The sequence below is a fragment of the Phoenix dactylifera genome, chromosome 2 (genome assembly GCF_051530095.1).
Source record: "Phoenix dactylifera cultivar Ajwa chromosome 2, Ajwa_hap1_PhDact_Kaust_v1.1, whole genome shotgun sequence".
Taxonomy (NCBI): domain Eukaryota; kingdom Viridiplantae; phylum Streptophyta; class Magnoliopsida; order Arecales; family Arecaceae; genus Phoenix; species Phoenix dactylifera.
This window is the reverse complement of record NC_143191.1, coordinates 12,007,243-12,032,124: the sequence shown is the minus strand read 5'-3', so window position 1 is coordinate 12,032,124 and position 24,882 is coordinate 12,007,243. Positions and strand designations below refer to the sequence as shown.

The 24,882-nt window shown below is 37.3% G+C and overlaps 2 protein-coding genes across 6 annotated transcripts; one reads left to right on the top strand and one right to left on the bottom strand.

The window, feature by feature from the left end:
- Window positions 1-3,291: 3,291 nt before the first annotated feature.
- LOC120107775 (gamma-glutamyl peptidase 3-like) lies at window positions 3,292-4,431 on the top strand. Its single transcript, XM_039121205.2, has 4 exons — window positions 3,292-3,698; window positions 3,783-3,947; window positions 4,057-4,224; window positions 4,306-4,431. Exons 1-4 carry the CDS (start codon window positions 3,381-3,383, stop codon window positions 4,411-4,413), a joined length of 759 nt encoding a protein of 252 aa, XP_038977133.1. The 5' UTR covers window positions 3,292-3,380; the 3' UTR covers window positions 4,414-4,431.
- A 1,971-nt stretch (window positions 4,432-6,402) lies between these two features.
- On the bottom strand, window positions 6,403-24,854 carry LOC103709802 (putative GDP-L-fucose synthase 1). Of its 5 annotated transcripts, XR_005513854.2 has the most exons (4): window positions 21,309-24,854; window positions 20,177-21,183; window positions 6,887-7,263; window positions 6,403-6,699 (listed from the first exon to the last, which is right to left on the bottom strand). XR_005513854.2 is itself a non-coding variant. In XM_088715341.1 (3 exons), exons 1-2 carry the CDS (start codon window positions 21,325-21,327, stop codon window positions 20,198-20,200), a joined length of 1,005 nt encoding a protein of 334 aa, XP_088571467.1. In that variant the 5' UTR covers window positions 21,328-24,854; the 3' UTR covers window positions 6,403-6,699; window positions 20,177-20,197. The 5 variants fall into 5 exon arrangements, 4 of the variants coding, with proteins under 4 accessions (XP_088571467.1, XP_038987372.1, XP_088571468.1 ...); XM_088715341.1 differs by lacking the exon at window positions 6,887-7,263; XM_039131444.2 differs by lacking the exons at window positions 6,403-6,699; window positions 6,887-7,263 and adding an exon at window positions 8,372-9,460.
- Between the last annotated feature and the right edge of the window lie 28 nt (window positions 24,855-24,882).

Genomic DNA, 24,882 nt, shown 5'->3' with positions numbered 1-24,882 from the left:
GATAGTCATGCGCACGTATGCATCGTGCATGCCATATGCATGGCCAACCTATCATGCTACAAATCATGGATATAATATGACAATACTATCGAGGGGTACAACCCATAAAAGTATGAAGCCAACAATCATAATCTATATACAAAACCATCTCAAATAAAATATAATAAAAGGATCCAAATCTATCATCCATTAAATAAATAAATAAGTGCTTATTCAGAGAGTCTAAATCCAAATTTAAATATCAAAACCTCCAACTTAAAATTCATAAAGTCAATTCATAATCACTAAAATTTTCGCTATAAAAAACTTCAAGATTGGTAGCATGAACTCCAACCCTGGAGTGTTCTTCATTCCTAATCATCCTATTTATCTGAAAAAAGAGAAAATGAAGAAAAATGTGAGCTACACAACTCAGTAAGTAAAACTTACATTACCTTACTAGATCAAGCATAAATTTTTATATAAACAACATATTATTTAGAGAAAATAATTTTCACTACAAAATAAAATACTTAATAGTACATTCTGAAAAAACAAGTTATAATCAATCATGCATGCATTAATCATCAATATTTCATAAGCATGGTTCCAAGTCTATTACACAAATAAAGTTATAAATTATATTGCCATTTAGCCATATCATAATTCAAAACATTGTTCACATATATTTGTGCTAAGGTTACTTTATACCAGTGACAGAGCCTGTGTTTGTAATCAACAAAGTATTTTGATTTATAGTTTGTATGCTAACTTTATATCCATCCGCAAGGTTTGTATTCGTATAAAACTCGTTCTGAATGCCGATCTCTCCTAATTCTGAAAACCTTTAAAATATTTTTATCTTCTTTTAAAATATATATATAAGTGGTAAAACACTAAATGGCATAATAAGATTCACATTGCATAAACAAGCTATTTTTATTTAAAATACTTATGGAATCATTTTTCATAGCAAAGCATAATTTTCATAATACATATGCCGACCCTTTATTTTAAGAAAATACGATATTATCATTGAGAAACCATATGCATAAAAAGTACGTAACAATTTAAAAATTAATGAGTGTAAGATCTAGTTACTTCTTCCACTTTGAATCTTCAAAACTAACTAGGAGAATCGGTTAAACTTATTTAAAGACATAAATGTACAATTAATTTCTATTCAATAACTTTGTTAGTATTAAAATTTTAAGAGAAAGAAGACGACAAACAATTGGCTGGTTGACAGCGTTTAGCAGCTCCAGATGGTTCAAATTTAAGCGATTCAATCAATAAATTCAGAAGCAAGGACTTGATCAAAGCTAAGATTGTTTGACAGCGATCATCAACCGTAGATTTTGATGATACTCCATAAAAACCAAGGTGATCATTCTGGCAGGCTGCTCGGGCACCGAGGTGGTTCAGGACCTCTTTACTGCGATCAACTTGAATCCATAGGAAAGAGAGACAGGACTATGTTGGGATCCATAGGTATGCTTAGAGAGAGAAAGAGGAGAGAGAAACAAGAAAGAAAGAGGGAAACTTCCTCTCTTCTAGAAGCGGAAGGGGAGGCCTGAATCGCAAGAGATCATGCCTAGGGGCATGGTCGACTATCGGAGGTGGTGGATAGCCAACGGTAGTAACCGGCTGGTGAGAAAACATGAAAAAGGGGTCGAAAAATAGGGGACAAAGAGACTTTTTTTTTTTTTGGGCCATTGGCCATTCACCGATGACTAAGGCTTCGTTGTGGAGCTCGTAGGGAGGCCAAAGAACTCGACTGATGGTCCAATGTCAAGAGAAGGCGGCACTAGTGGCCAAAAAAAGAGAAAGAAGGGCAGGAAAAATAGGAAAAGCGGAATAGGAGGGTTTCTTGATCGATTTCAAACCGATTTACTGGCAGAATCCGACTGGCAATCGCTTAATGGAGAAGGAAAAAGACCAGAGGAGGATCGAGGCTTACCTCGGGCTCTGGCGGTATCTATAACCCGATTTTTTAGTGAGCGCAATGACGTGATGTCGTGAACTCAAAGGTAGAAAAGAGGGAGAGAGGAGAAAGAGGGGCAGCTCTCATGATGGAGTGCCTTGGATGGAGGAGGAGGTTGTTATACAGAGGAGCCCTAGGGTCCCAACAGCCTTAGAACTCTAGCTTCTTCTTGGAGTTACTAGAGAGGAAGATGACTCCAACTAGGAGTCTCTGTCCTTATATGTGTAGCACACGAAATCCAGCTAAGTTGGGCTATGACTAGATCTAGCTGATCAAGTGGACCGGGCCAGATCATGCCATCACATACTCGAGCAAAGTGAGCACATGCATGCTTCCTAGCTTGTCATCTCTAAAGCCTAAATATGAGACTACTAAGAATAGTTTTTAAAAACTTGAATCCTTTTCAAAAAAAAAAAATCCATTTAAAAATCTAAACCTTTTTTGAAAGGAAATCAAATAATGGAGAGGTTTACAATGCAGCCTTGGAGATGCAGCAAACTTTGAAATTTATGTTTGGAGCAATAACAATAGAAATTACTTTTCTTTGTATTTTTTAATCAGCAAAGGAAGAAGTGTTTGATCCTACATGAAACCATGTAGCAGAAATAAAATTTTCAATCCGTGTTAGATAATAATTCACGTCAATCCATCCCCTACAATACAAAAATACATGCGCCATTTCCATAGCAAAATGATAATGCCGGCATTCTACGTCGCTATAGGCAACGCTATGAACCTTGCTTATAGCATTGTAGGAAGTTCTACCTAAGTACAATTGTATCACATTTGAGCAAGGCTATAAGCCGACTCTTTCAAGCAAGGCTTGCAACTTCTATACACGAGATCATTCAAAGGAAAAAATAAAAAGCTTCTTTCGAGTTTAAGCTGATACATTGCCTTAGTCCCATCCTTCCTTGACAGTACTCTCGTCATACAATGGAAAGCACCATCTTCTTTAGAAAAAAACAAAATTTTTAAGAAATAAGAACTATCTTTTCAAGTGGAAAAAAAGAAAAATCAATATTGGTAAGAATAGAATCTCTTCAAAAGGAATTTTTTTTCATGAAATGTTCGAAATTAAGGAAGTAGTCACCAGGGCTGTTACAAGGGTTACTCAATCTTTAGCATTATTCTTCGAGATATAACATAATGGGAACTCACCTTTCTAGTTGCTGCCCTGGGTGCAGGAGCAATTCAGCATGTGGCTGCTGGTCCAAACACTGTGGACTTAATGGTCCTCTGATGCCAATCTTCGTGGTCACACCCCCCCCCCCCCCCCCATGTTTTTTCTTTTTTTGGATACGAGTTGCTTTCTCGGCCGCCACCCACCCTCATAAAGGAGAGCTAGATTGCACTCCTTCGTCCGAGCCATCTCCAATACTCTTCCTTCAAAGCTCTTCTGTTCTCCAGAGAAACCATGGAGGCCAGCGGCAAGAAGCGATATGCCCTCCTCCTCGCTGCTAAAGACTCGGCCTATGTGAAGAAGATCTATGGAGGCTACTTCAATGTCTTCGTGGAGGCATTTGGTGATGAAGGTGAGACATGGGACATTTACAGAGTGATAGATGGTGAATTTCCCGGCGTGAAGGAGCTCGATGGCTACGATGGTTTCGTTATCAGCGGTAGCCCTCATGATGCCTATGGCAATGATCCCTGGATCCTGAGGCTCTGCTTCCTACTCCAGACCTTGGATGCCATGCAAAAGAGAGTCCTTGGCATCTGCTTCGGCCACCAAGTAAGCATGCAGTTCACTTCAAAGGCAAAGCTTCTTGCTTTGAGACATTGACCTTGATATATATTTGATTCCTTTGTGACATAGGTGCTGTGCCGGGCATTGGGAGGCCGAGTAGGAAAGGCTTATGGGGGATGGGACATTGGAGTTAGGAAGGTGAGCATGATGGAAGACTTGTCGCAGTACAAATTCCTGCAAGGTCTTGAAGAGTTTCCTCACAGTGCTCTAATCATCGAGTGCCATCAAGATGAGGTTTATGAGTGTCTTGGTTTCAAAACACCAAGACAGCTTCTAATGCTCTTGCACTAGTATACAATGTTGTTGCATGATTTTGTCACATTTGAGTCGTTGATGGAATCAGGTGTGGGAGGTGCCGTCGGGGGCCGAGGTGCTCGCCTTCTCGGAGAGGACCGGCGTAGAAATGTTTGCAATTGGAGACCATGTCCTGGGAATACAAGGGCACCCGGAGTACACCAAAGATATCTTGCACAATCTTATAGATCAGCTTGCAAACAGGAGCACCATTGATGTAAGTCTCTTTTTAATGAGCATCTCTTGTTTTGGTCTACCAAGATGGATCTTTCCAAGACAATGGTTTTATGTCCATCAGAGAGGCTTTGCTGATGATACCAAAAGCAGATTGGAGGGAGCTGAACCTGACAGGGGCTTTTGGGAGAAGGTCTGCAAGGGATTTCTCAAGGGAAGACAAAGCCACTGATCTAAAGCTTTTCGGTGGTGACACTGTCATCTTTAATTGCTCAAAACAAAAAAAAAGATACAAAGATTGTTGTTTCTCTTCTAACAGGTCCTGTTTTGGTATCTGTAATCAGAAAGAGAATTGGCAACATAGAATGCATGCTAGCCTCTTTGTAACATCAATCTGTGCCCTTCTTTGTTTGGGATTACCGTCTGTCCCTTTGAATAGTAGTTGATTATAAGGTAACAACCTTTTTTTCCTAGCAAAATGGTGGGGATCCATCAAAAAAAAAAAAAGAAGAAAATATCTATTAGTTGATTTTTTACAGCTATCTCTAGCTCATATACGAAATGCCTTTTCCAGTAGAATCTCTCTCATACATTGCATTACGGGTAGTCGTACCTCCCGCTTCATCAAAAATTTTAAAAAAAAAAATCTCACTCATACATACAAACAAATACTAAAAATTGACAGACACAAGGAAAGCAAATCCACAGGGACACAAACAGTATGCTTATTTAAAAAATAATAATAATAAAAGCAAGCAGATTATTTTGCAGGTTAACGTTAGAAAATTAAGGGGAAGTGCATCTTCCTGAGAAAAGGATGTGTCATTATCAACATGCGAGTTATAGCTACATAAGCTTTCATCCTCAGCAGAAGAGATTTAGTAGATTGGAAATGAGCATTTGTCATGCTCACACTTACCCGTAGCTCATATATCAGATTCATGGAAAATTTGAGTTCATTTGATTCCATCTACAATAAAATGGGAAGCTGCCTTTTTTTTTTCTTTTTTTTTTTTTGAGCAATGCCACCACTTGTACTTACAATTAAGTAGTTTATAAATAATTTTAATGATATAAAATTCATGTCTAATAATTAGAATTTCCTCCTTTCTTTCTTTTACTCTTCAGACAGAAACAGGGTGGACCTGCCACCTTTTTTATATCAATTATTAGGGTCGTTTTTTAGTAAAACTAATAATGTCTGCATCATGTGATGTAATGCACATATACAGCATATCAAAAGACAGGATTTAACTTGATAAGAAAAAAAATATGGCTACCATTCAGACTCTCTTCTAATGATGTAAGAAAATAGATGTGAGAGAAGGAAAAAAGCTTGGAAACTAAAAACTCAATAAAGCTAGAAAAAAAACGTTAGACAGCATCAATTGGATGGATGAGCGGTTTCTTCTTGTGAGGTTTGCACAGAAGAGATTGCAGGATGACATTTTTTAAATGAAACAGGAATTATCAGAAAGCGTGGAACATGCATATGAGATTTGAATCAAGTTGCATAATAGCGACAAAGAAAATCTTAAAAGAACTGCAATTCTAGGCATGGCAATTTTTGGTATTTGTATTCAACTGAAGATGTTACAAGGCTATCGATGTTCCCCTGTCAATATGGCTGCTCAGAACTTGTGCAGTACACAAGAGGGTAAGTGTGATGGACCAATAACTTAGGCCAATGACCACAACTGGCCAATTAAAGTAGGGAATAGAATGATGCTTGCAAGCAACTTTTTTAACATTTGGCGGAATTAAGTAGAGATGGACTATGCTCCTCTCCAGGGGAGGGTATTTACTCCTTGTGAGTCTAAAATCAATAATAAGGTATTTAACTCAAATATTCATATAGTTAATCTCGATCTATACTACTAAAAATACCTAGAGACCAAATATCACATACTTTGGTGTTCTATAAGTTATAAATCATGTGAATATAAACATGAATGGTTTCTATTATGCTAGTGTACTAAAATATAGAAATAGAGTATTTAAATTAAAATTCATATTATTAATTATAGCAAAACAAGATCTTACATCATTTTAACCATTTATTTTTGCATCGACTTAATGTATAGAATAGAGAGTACTAAACCACATAATTTTTTTTATTTCTAGATATGTTTAATAATACAAATAAGCATGCACGCTACAGATCTTTGATTTTGATGTCCCGCTATAGATTTTGAAATTGAAAGGACTGGACTCCCTCTCCTATCAAAAGAAGCAAAGTTCATCTTATTGAAATATATTAATACTCATATTATTAAGTCCATCATTTTCCTAGTCACATCCAATTTGCGGGCCATATAAAATGAAACTTCCTTGTTGTGTAAAGAAGCAAAATTTGTGAAAGTTGCAAATGTTGCAGAAATTGGCAAGATCTTAGCAAGGGGGCTACCAAAATTTTTCTTCTTGCTGTGGTGCTGGGGGTACGCTGCCCTCCATCTCCGCTAATTGTGCCTTGTTTAATTAAGAGACCGCTCCAACTTTAATGTTTAAGCATTTTTGTCTGAAATGCATTTCCCTCACAATTAGGCATTCTTTTGGAAATTGATGTTTGAAAAACGAATCATAGACAAAGTAGTATAAAATATTCTACAATTTTTTCAATGACAGAGTACAATAGAATCACTACCCATTATTTTAAAGAAAGGATACAAGAAATATTTGCATCAAATATTTGAGAAAACACCTACCAAGGTATGTTCATGGAGCTAACTGCATCCAAATGGAGGGGCATCCATGGGGAATGGGGCCGTCGTCCAGTTTTATAATATATGACAACAAAGTGTTCAGCTCATTTCAAGAAATACTCTTGTCAAATATTTGAGAAAACACCTCCCAAGGTACGTGCATGGCACTGCATCCAATTGGAGGGACACGGTCACCAGGGCTGGTGCCGTGGTCCAGTTTTATAACATATAACAAAGTGTTCAGCATTATGATCAAAACAAAACTATCAGAGAGTAGAGAATGGTCCAACAGTCCAGCAGGGAGGGAGGAGCATCACATGAGACTGCAACACTGATTGAATCCAAATTTGGATTTTAATGGTTTCCTGCACCAACAGCAGCTAACCGTACAGAAAACAAGATCAGTCTAACTTTTAAAATAAAAGATTGGTGATAAAAATAGTCCCTCAACCTAGCCAAACTTGTGATTATTGTTCTAACGCAAGAAAAAAGAGACTATTAGACCACAGGATGTTGGAAACCGATCCTATCAGCTGCTTCTTTTTGTTCCTTCTTCCTCTCCTTTTAAGAGGAATGGTGGGGAAAGTTAAGAATCTTGTTTGAAGCAAGGAGAAGAGCAGAAGAATGCTACAGTTTGTCCTAGTTATCTCAGTCCCTGCAGCTGATAGTCTTTTATTCTTTTTTCTGTGAACATGTCAAGCTATGATTGGCGCATTAAAAAAAGCATTATCTCTATATATAGTTAATTAAAAATTTTTAGGTTCTCTCCTGTAAATTTCTATCATCCCCCATATCAGCTTCCTAGGAGAATCAGTCGTTGTAATGGAAGTAAAAGACTAAAAGCCATTGCATCACTTTGCTACAAAAAAAAACACAAAAACAGAAAACCATTGTCTCGCAAAGAAAAACGATGAGAAGAGAAACAAAAGAACCACTGTTAGCTCAGTCCAATCATGAGCTATAATTTTCCGGAATTAAATGACCACCATAATAATTGGAAGACAACAGATAATAATAGCAAATGACTGTGCTACTTCACTTCATTGAAAATATGCAATAATTTGCCAGTAAATAATATTTACTTATATACATAATGAAAAGATATGCATCAAGGAAAAAAAAAAAAAGCTGTTATCATCGTCATATGACATCATTACAATGACCTATGATGGTTGTTATAATTTTTTAACTGAAAAAGGGATGCAAGAACCGCCATTTTCACAAAGCAGAAAGCTCACATTTTAAATGATGGAACACAAGATAGTACCCATTTAATCTTGACATAATCTTGATATCAAATAACAATTTTAGACAACCCTTTTGAAATGAGGTGTTGACTATCTTGACATAATCTTGATATCAAATAACAATCTTAGACAACTGATTACGCCCAAAGAATAACGTGGCTATCGCAGCATATATTGGGGTGTCGATTCCACAGGAAGAAGGTAGAAACATTAAAAGAAATTACGAAACTAAGGAGAAATATCAAAACAGTAAAATATAATGTGAACGTTTAAAAGTAAATTGGCAATTAGATTGTAGTAGTAAAAAGATATGACCAGAATTAATGGCAGCAAGCATCAGAAATTTCTCACTTGAATCAGGTAATTCCATTCATATTTGATCCATTGGTTAACTCAATTAGAGATCATAGCACCAGATTCTCTAATTAGAAGATATAGCATTACAATCAAAATATTTAGTGGTAATTCTAGAAAATCATTCTCCTCTTTAAAAACCAAGGATTGTTATCCTATTAGACTCAGATTCAAAGACAAAAATATACCCAATGGCAATATTTCAGCAAAAAATCACACTAACTAGATAAACAATCAAATCTAGATATAATCAAGCACCTCAACAATTCTATAGAAAAAGACATAGCTGAATCTATGAAAAGAATCAGTTCAAGACTATCCCAACATAAGAAAAGATCTATTGATGAGAGATAATAAACAAGAATTGTATCAACATGAGAATCTATTACATAGATCAAATATAAATGAAACTACTATTATCCAAGCGAGTTGATCCCTAGCTTCACCAAAGAATTAGCTCTCCATGAATTTTTGGCTCCTCTTGATGATTTCTTTGTAATGTAGCTCTTTCTCCCTCAGTACGGTGTGCTCCTCCAAGTATATATATGGTTTTGGGGCTAAAAACCCTAAGAAACACGACTTAGACACGTCTGCATGCGTTTTTCCGACTTTACCCTCGAGCACCAACGTTAGCATAAAGTTTGGGAGGCTCTCCAGATCGCATCTAATCTCCAAATTTTGTGTTCTTATAGTCATTAGAAAGCCCTAGAAGTCTAGTTTCCAACAAAATTTGAATCAGCTCAATTGGACTTTTGTATCTCCCAAAATCATCAAAATACTACACAAAGGTCTGATATTTCAGGGCCCAGGCTGGCAGTTTAGGAAAACCTAACTTTGCAACCTCATAACTTTCTTTCTGGAGCTCCAATTGACCTGATTCTTGATGCATATGAAACCTCAACATGTCTACTTCATCCCCACCAAGTTTCATTTCATTCGGACTGCAATGGGACATTCAATCTCCTTAACTCCATTCCTACAATAAAATCACCAAAATCAATTAAGACTTGGACACTTTGTGAAGTAAAGCTCAGATTAGAAAAATATCATAAAAATACCCAAATCATGCTTAAGTCTTAACAATTTAGCCTAAAGTGGTAGTGTTAAAAGGTACATTTTCATGCACCTATCAACAACCCTTTTGAAACGAGGCGTTTACTTTCAAAGAATTATGAAAACAATATTAGCACCAAAATAATCATGATCAGAGGGGAAAAAAACCACATGCTTGTGTTGCAGGGCCCCATTCAGAGTGATAAGCTTATCAGGTCAGGTGAGGAATTGGCTAGATTCGACATCCAATAAAAAATCATTACTTACATATATATGTGTGTATATATATACATAATTATATATTACATATTAATAGATATTTCAACCATGTCAGCATGTCCAATTTATATTTGTCTGCTACTATCATTATAATTTCAAATCTGTATCTACTCTTATTGGTTTCAATGAAGGTTTCGATCATTTAAGGTCACTAAAGAGAACATATTTTATTGCAAATATTAATGTTTTAATTATTGAAATAAAAGCTCTATTATTATAAGGTTCTCATGTTGGAAACAAGGATATTGCAGAAAAATATCAAAAGAAGCAACAATTTTAGAGAAATCACAAAATTATTGAATATTGGATCAAACTTCAATATCAACTAGCTCATTGGGAGTTCTAGTCCCTATTCAACACAGAACCATCTTAACCCAAAAATCATGTATTATTACTAGAGAGAATGAGGGACTTCTGGTCCAGGCATCGGAGGAATGCCTAGAAAACAGAGTGAATAGCCTCAGCAGGTCATTTTGTTTTTTAGTTTACTGAATTGCTGTGCCAACACATCTATCTCCATTTCATTCATATAAGCTGTTCTATTTCTCTACCAAAATTAGCAGTGAACATGTGCAGTAAACATGCAAGATGGATGGTCGTGATCAAAGTAAAAGATAAGGCACACGACAGGAAAGGAGGACATCTGCGATTTATCCGAATATTAGCTCTTTTGCGAGATCAAAACCTTGATATCTGAAGAGTAGGGTGTCCCTGTCTAAAGAAAAGAGAGGTTTCTTTACAGGGAGTCACTGTTTCTCAAGATTGCCCCTTTTTTCTTTACATTCAATTTCTTTATCACATGATTATATTGAACATTGATATTGAATACTCAATGGTCCATCATAAAAAGTTTGCTTCATGCAATACTAGGTATTAAGAAAATACTCACTAAACCAAAGTCTCCATAAATATTATAATGCTATGATCATTATATTGATTATATATGTCTCTTTCCCCCAGAAAGAAGAGTAATGGAGAGTAGATCTTGCAAATCCTGATATGAGCATGAGAGGTGGTAGTCTCTTTTCTAGCACTGTATATGATATAGCTACAAAACTAACTTAGCTCTTAACTATTGTTCCCCATTCCCAAGTTGGCACAATCCTCCCCTCTTGGTTCATTGCAGTCGCAACCACCGCTGCCACCCAAGGAAAGTGTAGACTTGCACAGCGCATGTCTGTGGAGACACGGAGCTCCATTCTGAAGTTTTGGTTATAGATAAAACATGGTTAGTCCTACTATTTCCCTCCAAACCAACAAGGTGTTCATTTACAGCTCAGTCTCAATCTGATAGCAAACCAAGTTCGAGCCTCATATTCAAGATCAACTTATAAATTAGCCAAGGCTGAACAGTCCTGAGAATATAAGAACAAGTGGAAGCTTGAGTTTGGCTCCATAACAACTTGCTCAGGCTCAATTAAATCAGCAGTCAAGAACAAGCATCTGCTGACTTTGGCTTGAGCTTGAACATTCCCCCAAAACAACAATCTAAAAGCCTAGACGCTCAAGACTCAAACCCAGAGGAGGGGTGTGATCACTAAGGCATCACCCACTTGAGTTGACTGCAACCTGTTATTGATGTATCTAATATTCAATTACTTTCATTCTTATAAAAGTCATGTGCATTCACAAACATCATCTTTTTAAATTTCCACCTTTTGTATGGCTTTATATGCTTTGTTGTATCAGTTTATAAGGTGGTGGTTATGGCAGTGACAGTCATGGTAATGCCTGGTTGGCATGAGACTTGGACTCATGGCTTTGTGCTTATCCGGCTTTGCAACCATGATCTTTTTATCTATCGTCCACTCAAAATGTCATAAGTACTGAAATCTTAGCTGAGCAAGTCTGAGTGCTTATAATTATTCAGAAAAATAAATCACCCATTGTTCAGCTTCCATCAACGGGATTTCAGTAATCTCCTAGACAACTAAGTATTATTACCAGTAAGTGCTAATTTTAGAATTTTCCTCCAAGATCACAAACTTTCTGGATTTTCTGTTCTCACTGCATAACCAACAGATGCACCATTTACTAGCAATATATGCAAAAAAAATTGGTTGTAATCCTACATGATCTCTCTCCTGCCACACCTATCCAACCACGATCATGGAAAAGCAGAACCAAATTTTATTCTCTTCAGAAGATCCATTAGGACGAAATTAGTCTCAAGGCTGTCTATTTAAAAAAGTGAAAAAATAAGACCATTGTATGACAGGGGAAGATAATGAGTAAAGGCATTCTTATCTGAACAGGCCGAACAATAGGGAGATCATCAGAAAACCCTCCCCTCTTTCTCATGTCATTTATGGCTTTACACAAGTGCGTCTAGTCTTTCAGTTCTGCCATACGATAGGCCAATAGCCCGGTTGGAAACGGATTGGATGGGTAAATGCCTGCGGTTAAATAAATAAGAGCTTATATGGATATGATTGCAAAGAGGACAGACTATTCCTCGAACTTGTTAGTATATTGACAGCCAAAAGAACAGGCCCAGGTAAGTATTAGCATTAAAGAGAGAAAAGCTTTCCGAGAGAATCTGTAAGCCTTCACAGGGTCATTAACCAACCTGAGAACAGGTTAACCCTCTTCTGAAAATGGATGTGGAAAAATTTCTACCCAACTCAACCTAAACCCATGAATTTCAATGACCACCAACTGAAAATATATGACAGGTTGGAAGATTCCTTGCCAGAGTCGGGTGAGAGCGCGTAGAAGCGGATATTTTAGAAACACTCTTAGCACGGAATTGCTTAAAAAGGTACGTGCAGGTTCGAGATTCTAAGAAGATTCTGAAACCAGTTTGTTATCCTAGACAAACGATTCCTAGTATTGAGTAATTATCTTTTGACCAGAGAAGGTGACCTAGAATGTTTAGAATCCAACTGAAGTTCCCTGCCATATGAAATAACTAAGAATATGACTGTTTAGACAATATTAGTAAAAGAACCAGAAAGAGACAGAGAATTTGAATTTACCAAATGTTACATATAACAATTATTTCCAAAAGTAATGAACTTACAAAATAACCAAGTAGAGACTTGGGCTATAGCATAGCGCTTGCATCCTTCACATGGAGGTTCTAGTTTGTAGCATTTTTGCCAACTATCTGATCTACCTAAATCTAATAGATGGTACCTCCACAGTTATTCGTAGGGAGAAGGGAAAATATAAATCTATGCTTGTTCTTGTTCTCTAATAACTTATAATCACCATGAAGTTATCCTTGTTCTTTAATCATTTATAAACTCACAATTGCCCTGATAATTGAAAATGAAAAAGGAATCACTTAGAGGATAGAATTATATAAGACTGCGGCACACCCTCACTGAACACATAAATTCAGCTTGCTCTTCCTATTTGAAGATTAATTATATACTTTCCAGGAGAATTTTGCATAGAACTGATTAGAGTGTAATGAATCTCCACACTGAAATAACAGAAGAAACAGATTTAAGGCGACTCTTTCTAAGAGCATCAGCAGGAATGTCTTTTGGAGAAAAAAGAATCCTTGTAATGTTGTTCTTTCATTTCAACCAAAAGAGACAAGGAGGGTGATCAGGATTTTGGATTAAAAGGTGAACAAACAACTTTTCATCATCATTACATTCACCTAAAAGCATGGGAAAACTTGTGTCCATCCTTCTATGAAGATCATTCAATTTCTGGTATTTGTTATTGAAGTCTACTTTTCAAGTTATCAGAATGTGCAGTTCTAAGCAACAAATTTACTAGGCACTCTATATTTCAAGGATTCCTCACCTGTACAAAACAATAATTACCTACCTTTATGTCCAACTCTATCTATTTACTTATGAATCCTCATCGACATTATGTTTGATTTGTCGGTCTACATGTTTCAGATGCATCCTAATACTACCAATGTACAACATCATAGCATATCCCCCAGATAAATGGCTCTCTGTGCCACCAATCAACTGCACAATTACCTTCCCTATGAACATACATGACCTTGGCCATCTAAAATAGAGTCACAAGAGAACAGATTTCTTGCATTATATACTACATTTTGGCATAGCAAACCAAGATTTGGGTTCAAAATCCAACTTCTTGGACACCATATTCCCACCCAGAGTGCGAAGTTAATTATGTCATCTTGCTCAGCAATGATTCTAGACTGCCCAAAGCAACTATAACATATGATTGCCAAAATGGTTTGGAATTAGATTCAACCTACCAGTATTTCCTCCATTAGTGGTCATCATTGAACTAGCATTCCTGCTGGCTTGATGGTAGCTAAACAGCTTACAAGTCCCCTTTATATGATGGCGTGCAAGATTGCTATACATCTGCTCTTGATAAAAGATCATTTCATTCTGATCCTTCCATAAATCTCAGAAAGAAAAGGCATCAAGGAAGCTAGTTCCTTCATTCAACTAAGGTGGAAGAGTAAAGCTCCTTTCATAATAACAAGGATGGACATAATAAATCATTGCATGAATTGCATGAAGAAATTTTGGAAAGACCGAGGGTTCTGCAGGAGGAGACACCTACTCAAGTCTACCTACTATGGTATGCCGTATCGTACCGAACCGGATGGTACTAGGAATAACGTACCATACCGGTTCGATACCGATACTGGTACCGGCGGTGTACCGACCTTCGATATGCCAAAAAATTCTGTACCGTACCGTACTGACACTATGCTAGTGTGGCACCGGTACAGCGTCCGGTATCGGTACGACGAACCTTGATACTAACTCATTAACTTTGGCAAAAGGAAAAGGTTACAACTTAAATGAGGAAGGTAAGAAGTATTTTAAGTATTTGAAGGGTTATTCAAGATATAATAGACATTATGCAATAGTCAAACAATCGTAATACAAAATCAGACTGTACTGGCATTAGGAATTGGATCATGAATATATGCAACTATATCGATAACTATAAGTAGAGAACTTGCCTTGTGGCTTTTTCACTTTCATTAAAAATCATAGTTATCAAGATGACTCGATTAGTAGTTGAGAAAGTGAAGTTATCAATAACCACAATTCTAGAGTGATAAATCCTGACAAATTGCTCAACTTGGTTAATTTAGAATTTAAGAAAGAAATCTAACCTCATCCTAGCAATCTATAAAAAAAAATCCTTAGAGACCTAGAAATTTGAGTCAGAGAAAACTAACAAGATGATCTAGTAATCATTAATTGATTACCTCATATTACAAGTAATAAATTAAGGATTAAAAGGAAAAGTTGAAATTACAAGAGCATGCTAAACTAACTCCAACCTCACAAACAACCCTGACAAGGTCTATGGTACCGACACACGCCATTTGCACCAACCACACCATACTACTAAGGAACTGGTATGGTACTGAGGTTTAGTAGGGTATATAAGCCGAACCGGTCTATATCATTTCGAACCAAGCAGAACCGCCCAATACCAATCCATACCACTCGGTTTCGCATAGTATCATGAATAGAAACGAGAAAAAAAAGGCATTGGGAGACTGTCTCACTATGGGGTGTGTACCATACCAATCGCATCATACCGAACTGTTAACGTGCCGGATACATTTTCTGATATTAGTTTCACACCTTAAACCCAAGTTTTCCAAGGCTTGCAACCCTAAAACTACTAACTATAAGGCACCGCCACCTGAATAAGTTGGAATTCCCCTCTAAAGGCCACTAATTTGGCACTAGCCCTGATTTTCCATGATTGATCATGGGATGGTTCCACTTTGGCATTTTCTATTTACGATAGAAAACTTAAGAATCCAATTCCTAATTGCAGCACCTTGGGCAGTCTAGTACGCCATCATCTATATCAAACACACTTGGATTATTAACCCTTATCATTTAGTGAGATCTGAAAGAACAGATCCCTTACTACCCTATGCATCTACACTCCCAAACTTACTATACAGTGCTTGACAACATCTACTATTATAGACCATTAATAGTTTTTAGCTCTCCATCCAATAACTATCGACTGCCTGGACAACCATGAAACTGAAAGTATTAGACTTCTGTGGATGAAGGGAGAGAAATAAACAGAACTAGAGAAAAACAATGAGAGCATTGAAGATCTCATCCTGAAACTTAAAAGAAATGGAAAGTCATGTTAAGAGATGCAACACGAAAAGACTAGAAATTATGTTTGAACAAAATGTAACATGACCAAGAATGAAAAAGCTGGAGGTGGCTAATACGCTTAAGAATCATACAGAAGGCAGAACCCTTGAGATGAGGCCTCATCATGGGTTTGTGAATTAGTTGACAAGCATCTTCATTAAATGGAAGTAATTTTAGTGAAAGAGTGGGTGGGTGGGCTTAAAGGGATTCAATTCTATCAGGTTAAGAATAACGGTTCTACTTTAACTCTCCCTCTAATATATGCGCATAATGATCAGACATAAAAAAAAATAGATTTCTGGAAAGGGTTGAGTAGTTCCAAGAGCTTTATGTAAGAACCTAGTGGATTAAGAGCAGACTTTGATGTAACTAACATTAACTTGGATCCAAAAAAAGGTGAATGACCCCGACATAAGAGTGTGAAGGATTTTCGTCTGTTCATGAAATGAAATGAGTTGATTAGTTCTCATTCATATTCACAAACTTCACTCAGAATTTAAGGAAAATCCGATTATGATAAGTATTGATGTGGTCTCCCAAATGTGATGAGAGGCTCTTTCAAGATCCTCCTATCAAACTTCCACACTTTTAGCAAAACAGACAGGCAAATCAAGAGCCAAAACAACACCAGACCACATGGTGGCAATAACTAGGGCAATTAAGGAGTGATGGGTAGTGAGTAAAAATTGGACAACATTTGAAAATATTTTGTAACATTGTGTTTGCTTGGGATTCACAGTACTTATCTAATTGAGAAACGAGTACAAAAAGAGGGAAGAAAGGAACTAGAATGGAATCAAAATATAACTCATGGACTAAAATAAAGGAGAATGATTGAAAACAAAGGTCATGATTAACCAAAGAAGCGATAAAAGTTCATCCTTCACAGATGACAGCAAACAAGAAGGGAGTAGTCATATGGATTGAATTGCATGTAGAAGAAAAGAAAGTTGCTTGAGCAGATAATTTTATGTTGATCTCTTCTTAGACAACCCAATATCTTTAGAAAGATGATAACTTTACAAAGATTAGCAAAAAATGTATGCTGGAAAGTTATGATGCTCCATGTGTTTTGTTAACCTAAAAGATGCCAAAATAACATATTTGTTAGGCTTAAGGAATTTGTAAGATGATCGAGATCATCATGAAGCTCGAGGAAGGAAAACTAAGCAGCCCGAGATCATCAATTTTAATTGTTTGCCAAAGAAGAGAAAGCTGCACAAAAAACTCTCAGTTCATTGTATAAACCTGCTTGGCTTTGAAATATGCAATTAATCAACCAAGCGCAGATATTAGGTTCACGCAAAGCTCATAATATGTGATTAGATACACATTAACCCTCAAATCTTCATTTAATGTCTCATCGCTGCTTTGAAAATTTCGGCAATCTTATTATTGACAAAGTTGCAATTTAGAATAGTTTATAATTTTGAATAATGTGGAGTTTTAGGTTCAATTAAACATCTTTTCTTAGGGTTATTCTAAGTATTATCAGTAGTCTTTTTATAAGTAGGAAACATTGGTTTCTAGTTGTGTTTGTTTAATCTAACTTTGGTAGTTCCTCCTCTCTTAATGATTTTTCTCTAATATACTCTTTAATCCTCTTTCTCTTCCACTTTTATTTTCCCATAGTCTGCCTTTGTGGATCTAAATCTAAATATATTCAAGATAATTCTTATCTGAGAAAAAAATATTCAAGTTAGCTTGTAACGACATTTTCTAATTTATTTATCTCATTAGAATCATAGAAATGGAGAATTTATTTCAAACCATAGGAAGCCCTTATAGCACTGACCTAGGCTTCTTTCCATCTGAATCACAAAAATCTGTGCACAGAATCAAAAAATGTGCACAAGAAAATAGAACCTGAAATTTAACTCTTGAATTCTTAGAAACCCCTGCCTGAATCTTCTTAAGTCTAAATAATATATTCTCCTATCATAACCCAATCCAGGAAACCTTAGAAAGGTTATCCATCCTTTTCTTTTTCCCAAAACCCTAAGACTTACACAAATCTACTCCTTTTATCTTTTTGTTGTAGGAAGCCATTATAATCATTAAATTACTAATAACTTCCTAGATTCTTGACATTAACCTCACCTACATTGGCTAGGATGACTTTGTGTGCCACTCCATGCTACTATGTGCCTTAAAACCTGGACCAGAAATGGGTATAGGTGTGTGCCAAAGTATTGATTGAGCCTATTGATACCTGCTTGTACAAAAGCGTGTTAGTTCAATATGGTTGACATGGACCGGTACCAACCAGCATTGGATCACAAAGCTCCTAAAGCTTTGTTGTTTTTCATCCCGTTTCTTCACCATAGAGGGAGGTGAGGAGCTGCTTGGCTTTAGAGAGGAACAAATTCATGGAGAGTGCCCGATCAAAGCAATTCTTGCAAAATCAAGCTGGATCAACATCAAATCCCCCCGTCCCACACAAAAATAAATAAATAAATAAAGACAAAAAAGAAGCAAAAGATACCACTAGATAATCAACTTTCAACCATGTTTCCTCTTTACCTTGTCAAAATATTAGATTCTAAATTTTTTGTGAAATGAGGTTAAATGCAAGTTGAGTTTGAAGCAAGGTACGTCATACCGTACCAAACCGGATGGTACGAAACACACCATACCATACCATAGCGGTATAGGGTACGAAGGGGCATACCGACGCTTAGTACGCTGTCGGTACGCCCAACCATTCTCTTTACTGGGCATACCAATACAGTAACAAGATGGCATCAGTATGGGATCCGGTACCGAGACTACGTATCTTGGTTTGAAGATTCTAGTTCATATACACTTGATTGTGCTTAAGCAAAAATATAGGCCGGAAGAGAGTGCTTTTGATAAGGAACGTATTTCACCCAAAGTACTCCCAAGAAACAGTACAAATTCAAAAATTAAAACCAAAAAAAATGGCATATGTTCATATCGTTTCTGGATATACTGTTAAGTAAGGGAAGAAAAAAAAGAAAAAAATGGCATAGATTTGAATATTTTGCAATTAATTTCTCAATAAAAACTATTTAGCATTACGGAAAACATGTGTTCATCAGAATATTTCTTTCCTTGAGTGATTTTGCATTACATCAAGAGACGAGAGGTGGCCTTTGAGAAGGAATTGAAGGGTTTAAGGTACACAAGTACTATCAAGTTAACTATGTATATGAGTTTGCAATGATAGAAGAGTGATGTATATGAGATAATTAGCTCAAAGAGGCACTTAGGATGTAGCCAAAAAAATGACTTGGGGAGATTATAAAGGAAAAAAGTTGAGCGACAAACAAATTGGTGATTAGGTGCTGCGGCCATATTGTTAGTTATTGCAAATAGCACTGTACTTACAAGATACAGTTAGGAGGGTCTATGGATTTGAGCTTGAAGGTAGATTCTAAATATAAATGATATTGTTCTTAAAATAGGTGTAGCTTGAGTACTTCAAAATATCTTAGAGATGCTTGCGATGTAGCTTCTAATCCTAATGTAAGGAAAAGCGCTAGCTTAGAAAACCTCAAATTGAACTAGAGGCATGGTGTGCAAACTGATTAGAAACTCAAATCCATGAATTATTGTGATATCTATTCTCTCATATAAGAGATAATCTTTCACAGTGAGAGTATACGAGATAATCTTTTACAGTGAGAGCATTCTTGAAGGATAATAACAAAAGAGATATGAACTCGGTGTCAAACAATGTCCATTCATCTTCAACTATCGTGCAAATTCACAAGAATTTTTTGGTGACATTGCCTTCCCAAAGGAAAATGTTGAGTGCTACCAGCTGTTAACATTGAGAATTAGACAATTACTTAAATCATATTATACACTGCATAAAGATGTTTTGTAACCGTGAATAGTAGTCTAATCATGGACTATCTCCCAAAAGGGTACTGTTATTCTTCTGTAATAATTTCTGTATTTAAGAAAGCACTACTCCACCATACCGCATCTTATATCAAAATATGCAATTCCTTCAAAGGTGAATTCTTTTTGAATTCATCAGTTACAACAAGACACCTTGATTTAATCTAACAAATGCTCCGCATAAAACATTATCGGAGCAAAGTGATACTCTTTTATTAGTAAAATCAACAAGAATGTAACTACATATCCATCCAAGATTTTGTATGTAGATAACATTTTGATCTCAATGTAGTCGTCTCCCCAAAAGCATACTGATGTAATAACAACAACAATGATATAATGGAAACCATCAGATAGAACACAAATGGAAGAAGAGGAGAAAAAGATACCAAGGGAAGATCAGAACATCATTACTGCTGCTGCTGCTTTGCTACGTTCTCCACATACCACTTGTAGGTATTGACGAGCCCATCCTTGAGCGAGATCTTCGCCTCCCACCCCATCCCTGCCAGCCTCGAGCTGTCCATGAGCTTCCTCGGGGTCCCATCCGGCTTCGTGGCATCCCAGACCAGCTCCCCTTGGAACCCGACCACCTCCTTCACCATCTCCGCCAGCTCTTTGATGCTCACCTCCTTCCCGCTGCCGACATTCACGTGTTCCAGGCCCGAGTAGCGGTCCATCAAGAAGACGACAGCATCAGCAAGATCGTCGACGTGGAGGAACTCCCTGAGAGGGGATCCAGTGCCCCAGACCACGACATCCTTGGCGCCGGAGATCTTGGCCTCGTGGAAGCGGCGGATGAGGGCGGGGAGGACGTGGGAGTTCTCCGGGTGGAAGTTGTCGAAGGGGCCGTAGAGGTTGGTGGGCATAGCGGAGATGGCGTCGAGGCGGTGCTGGAGGCGGTAGGCCTGGCACATCTTGATGCCGGCGATCTTGGCGACGGCGTACCACTCGTTGGTGGGCTCGAGAGGGCCAGAGAGGAGGGCAGACTCGGGGATGGGCTGGGGGGCGAGCTTGGGGTAGATGCAGGAAGAGCCCAGGAAGAGGAGCTTGCGGACAGAGCCGCACCGGAGGGCCGCGTCCACGACGTTGGTCTGGATCTGGAGGTTGACCGCGATGAAGTCGGCGGGGAAAGTGGAGTTGGCGTGGATGCCACCGACCTTGGCGGCGGCGAGGATCACGTAGCGGGGCTGCTCGGCGGCGAAGAAGGACTCGATAGCGAACTGGCGGGTGAGGTCCAGCTCCGCGTGGGTGCGGAGGAGGAGGTTGGTGAAGCCCAGGGATTCCAGCTTCCGGTGGACGGCGGAGCCGACGAGCCCGCGGTGGCCGGCGACGAACACCTTGGCGGACTTGTCCGAGTGGAAGGAGCCCACAGTGGTGGTGGTGGTGGTGGTATCTAAGGAGAATACATTAGAATGGGGCTGGAGTTAGGGTTAAAGGGGCGAAATAATGGAAATCAAGAATTCGAATAGATTATGGAGAGAAAGCGAGAGAGAGAGAGAGAGAGAGAGAGAGAGTTACCTGCGTCGAGGCTTCCCATTTTTTCCCTGATGGCTTCTCTCGCTGAAGAAAGGAGAATAGTTTTGGAGAGCAGGAATGTATCAGGAGAGCAAGAGGCACGTATTTAGTGACTTAGCATGTGCATAGCACGTGAATAGAGGACTTTATTTGACTTGTGACTTGTTAAATTAATTTTTTTTAAGAAACTTGTTTAAAAGAAGCTAAGATCGTGCAATGCACGGTTGACAACATGGTTCTCACGCTCACATGATATTTGCCCCAATATTCTTCGTCCTAACGGAGACCAAGCAAAATATCAATTAATATCGATAGGTATCCAATCATACCGTACCATATCGATAACAAATCGATATACGATATAAAGAATGTATCGATAGTATACTGAAATAGATATCGTATCAAATGTACCAAGAGAATGATATTGGTACAGAATTCAGTTTCAAAATGACGAATCTTAATAGTATTATTATACACTTTTTTTTCTTTTTTTCACCCGAGACTTCAACTCTTGGATAAGCCAAAGGTGGCATGAATAATTTCAGCACGGCTGTATACTTGAATTGAACAAGCAAAGCTAGTTACACGAGCAACCAGCCTAGTGGTTATGTAACTTTTCTTCTCATCTTCTGGCGTTGGCCAAGGATAATCCTTTTGGTGTTCTTCTCCTCCACCATAACTAGAGTACTGGAATTTTCTAATTTATTGGACTTTAAACTGCCCTGCAAATCTTTTGTATCTTTGTTTTGGCTGATGCTAAATCTCGTATGACTGTAACAGGATCTTACCCCTTTCGTACCAAAATAAATAAAAATAAAAATAAAAAAAAACATACAAGAAACTAGTTAAGGGCAGAAGGAGAGGAACGAAGATAAGCAACTACAAATAAAATAATTCAATTATTTTAATAAAATAGTTTTATTTGAGTAAAAAGGAAATAACTATCTGGAATTTTTCAACAACTTTAGAACTCTGAAGCTATTCTTTCTCCAGCCTGCAAGTTTATTCCTTTCTGGGGTAAGACTTTCTCTTTCTTTTGGCGGATCAGTCGAGCCTTTCTGAAAAACCTGGAGAAGGTTTCCCTTGGGCACCGGAAGTAGTATACTCAATATATACTAGGCTTCAGCAATTCTAGTTCAAATATTCTCAACTTCAAGCTGTTAAAACTTTCAACTCTTTTCATTGCTAGAGCTTCTGGTAGTTTACCCAAATCTTTGGTACCTTCTTCAGATATTTTGGAATACAAACTCTTGGCGACCAATGAAGGGAGCTGTTTGTTTCTGTTTCTTGTTTCACAAAGATTTCTCATGTGTTGCTTCATATTTGTCATAACACCTTAGAAAATTCTTGTGGCTGATATGATATGTATGGGAAAAGACTGAAGAGCTACTTGCAAAAGAATCTTATTGCCCAGCTCCAAACTAAATGATGTCGTTCATAAAGCAGGCTTCTCTTAAAGCATCTCAAGATGTCGGAAAAATCCCTTAGCCCTGTTCTTCCATATATTAGAACTCCCATTCGAGTCGGCAGCCAATTTAGATTTCTTTATCTAAGAGCATGCTTTATCAACTTTTTAAGTTTGTAATGAAGAGAAGATTAAAATTGAACCATTGGCTATTCCAAATTTGACTCCAAAATGCACAGGTCTTTGCTTATCTGTACTATATTTTTCTCCTCTGCGACATTCCAACAATGAAGCTTCCACATTAATCAAAGAATAGTCTACATAAAAAATATACAGCTATCTTAGAAATATTCATTACCATTATGTCATGTCTGTGCCAGCATTCTCATTATGCAATTGAAGCAGTACTCTCTAAGCCAGTATAAATAAGTTCAATGGTAACAGGCCTCCTTGACAAACTCCCTTTTTTCTTGAAATATGCCCTTTATTTGATCATTAACTAGGAAGCAGTTGGGTGGGTGGGTATAAATTCCTAAATTGATTGAATCCTACATGGAAAGCTTATTTTCCTGAACTTATTAGAATCTCAATACAATTAGAATTAGAAGCTTATGTTTTCTTTAATTCTTGTGTATGGAAAATTTCTTGTGCAGCAGCAACATTATACATAATACATCATCTCATTAAAAAAACTGAGTTGTTCTTTTATAATAGTGCTAACTAAAACTCGTTTCAGCCTCAGGGTTGTCATTATAATCTCAAAAGGATATGTTAATAAGGCTACTTGGTCTGAAGTCTTACAAAAAAAAATTATCCTTTGGGTTACTTGTCATCGGTATGAGAGTAATCAGTATTGCATTCCATGCTCTTGGCAGTGATACCAAAGAAAACAGTTATAATTTATTGCTTCACAAACAACATGCACCAATGATATTCCAGCAAAAGATAGTTCAGCAGGTGTTCCATTCAGAACTGAACAGGTTTAAATCATCTAGTTGAGAGGAACTGCATCTTTGAGTTCCTGATCTGAAAGCTGAGCTCCCTATATCATTTTATGCTCTCATGTTAGTATTGGCAATGCTGGTAGATCAAATTCTTGTCTCATTTCATACTCATCAATAGATTAAAAATTCTTGAGATTCTCAAAGAAAGCTTGCTTGATCTGCTTTTGGCCTGTTACATTGTTCTCCTGCTGATCAATAATTTCAAGAATGAATTTTTTCTGTAACTGCATTGCAGAAGAAGCATAGTAAAACTCAAAATAACTTCTATCAACATTTCTATAACTCAATGTGATCTTTTTGCCATTTGAGCGGTTATCTATCAACATTTCTATAACACAATGTGATCTTTTTGCCATTTGAGCTAGCAAGCTCTCATCTCTCATCCGAATAACTGTTAGCTGTGTCTGGAATGCCCGGAGTTCCATTTCTCTCTCCTTGTTTAAATCTGAAATACTTTCTTCGCCAGTAACCTCACAACATTTTCCCTTGCAATTACAATTCACATGTCAAGGTTCCTTCAATTCCATTCTCTCAAAAACTTTTTGATACATCTCAATTTTATATTGAACTCCTGTTCTTTTATCCATATTCCCATCAACACCTTCTTTAAATCTCTCTTCTTGTGACCAGCAAGACTGCATTCTTAAGGGTCAAATACTTTTTACCGTTGCTGGTTTAACAAAAGCCCCAAAATCCAAATTCCTCATTCAGTTTTAGAGAAGGATTGATCCAGACTCTCCAAGATCCAACCAGGTTAATCAGTCTAGTGAAGCAAAAAAAAGAATTCAAATTTCAAAGCTTCAGTGATTCATGTTAATCAGTCTAGTGAAGCAAAAGAAAGTATTCAAAGCTTCAGTGATTCATACTCGTGATAAATACAGGCATGTACCAGAATAAAATTGAAACAGAATAAAACTAACAAAATTGAACGCCACATAGGTCCATGAACAGGCAATAGAATATCATCTCTCGGGTCTTTAATTGATTAACTGAGGTATTCAATATTGTATAAATCAAGACTTCCTGGATTAATTATTCAATAGGAGAATCAGTCAATTCAAGCTAGACAAACACCACTTGGGAAAAACTCCACAATCTTAACATAACAATGAGTATCCAGAGAATCTTGCATGCCAAGCAGGACCCCACCATCATTCGCACAGCCCAA

What these genes read in the sequence shown, in the direction of transcription:
- LOC120107775 (XM_039121205.2), top strand. Translation starts at nt 3,381, where the DNA reads ATGGAGGCCAGCGGCAAGAAGCGATATGCCCTCCTCCTCGCTGCTAAA. An exon ending in GCATCTGCTTCGGCCACCAA is followed by an intron (nt 3,699 to 3,782) that starts GTAAGCATGCAG and finishes TTTGTGACATAG; the next exon opens with GTGCTGTGCCGGGCATTGGG. An exon ending in CAAACAGGAGCACCATTGAT is followed by an intron (nt 4,225 to 4,305) that starts GTAAGTCTCTTT and finishes TATGTCCATCAG; the next exon opens with AGAGGCTTTGCTGATGATAC.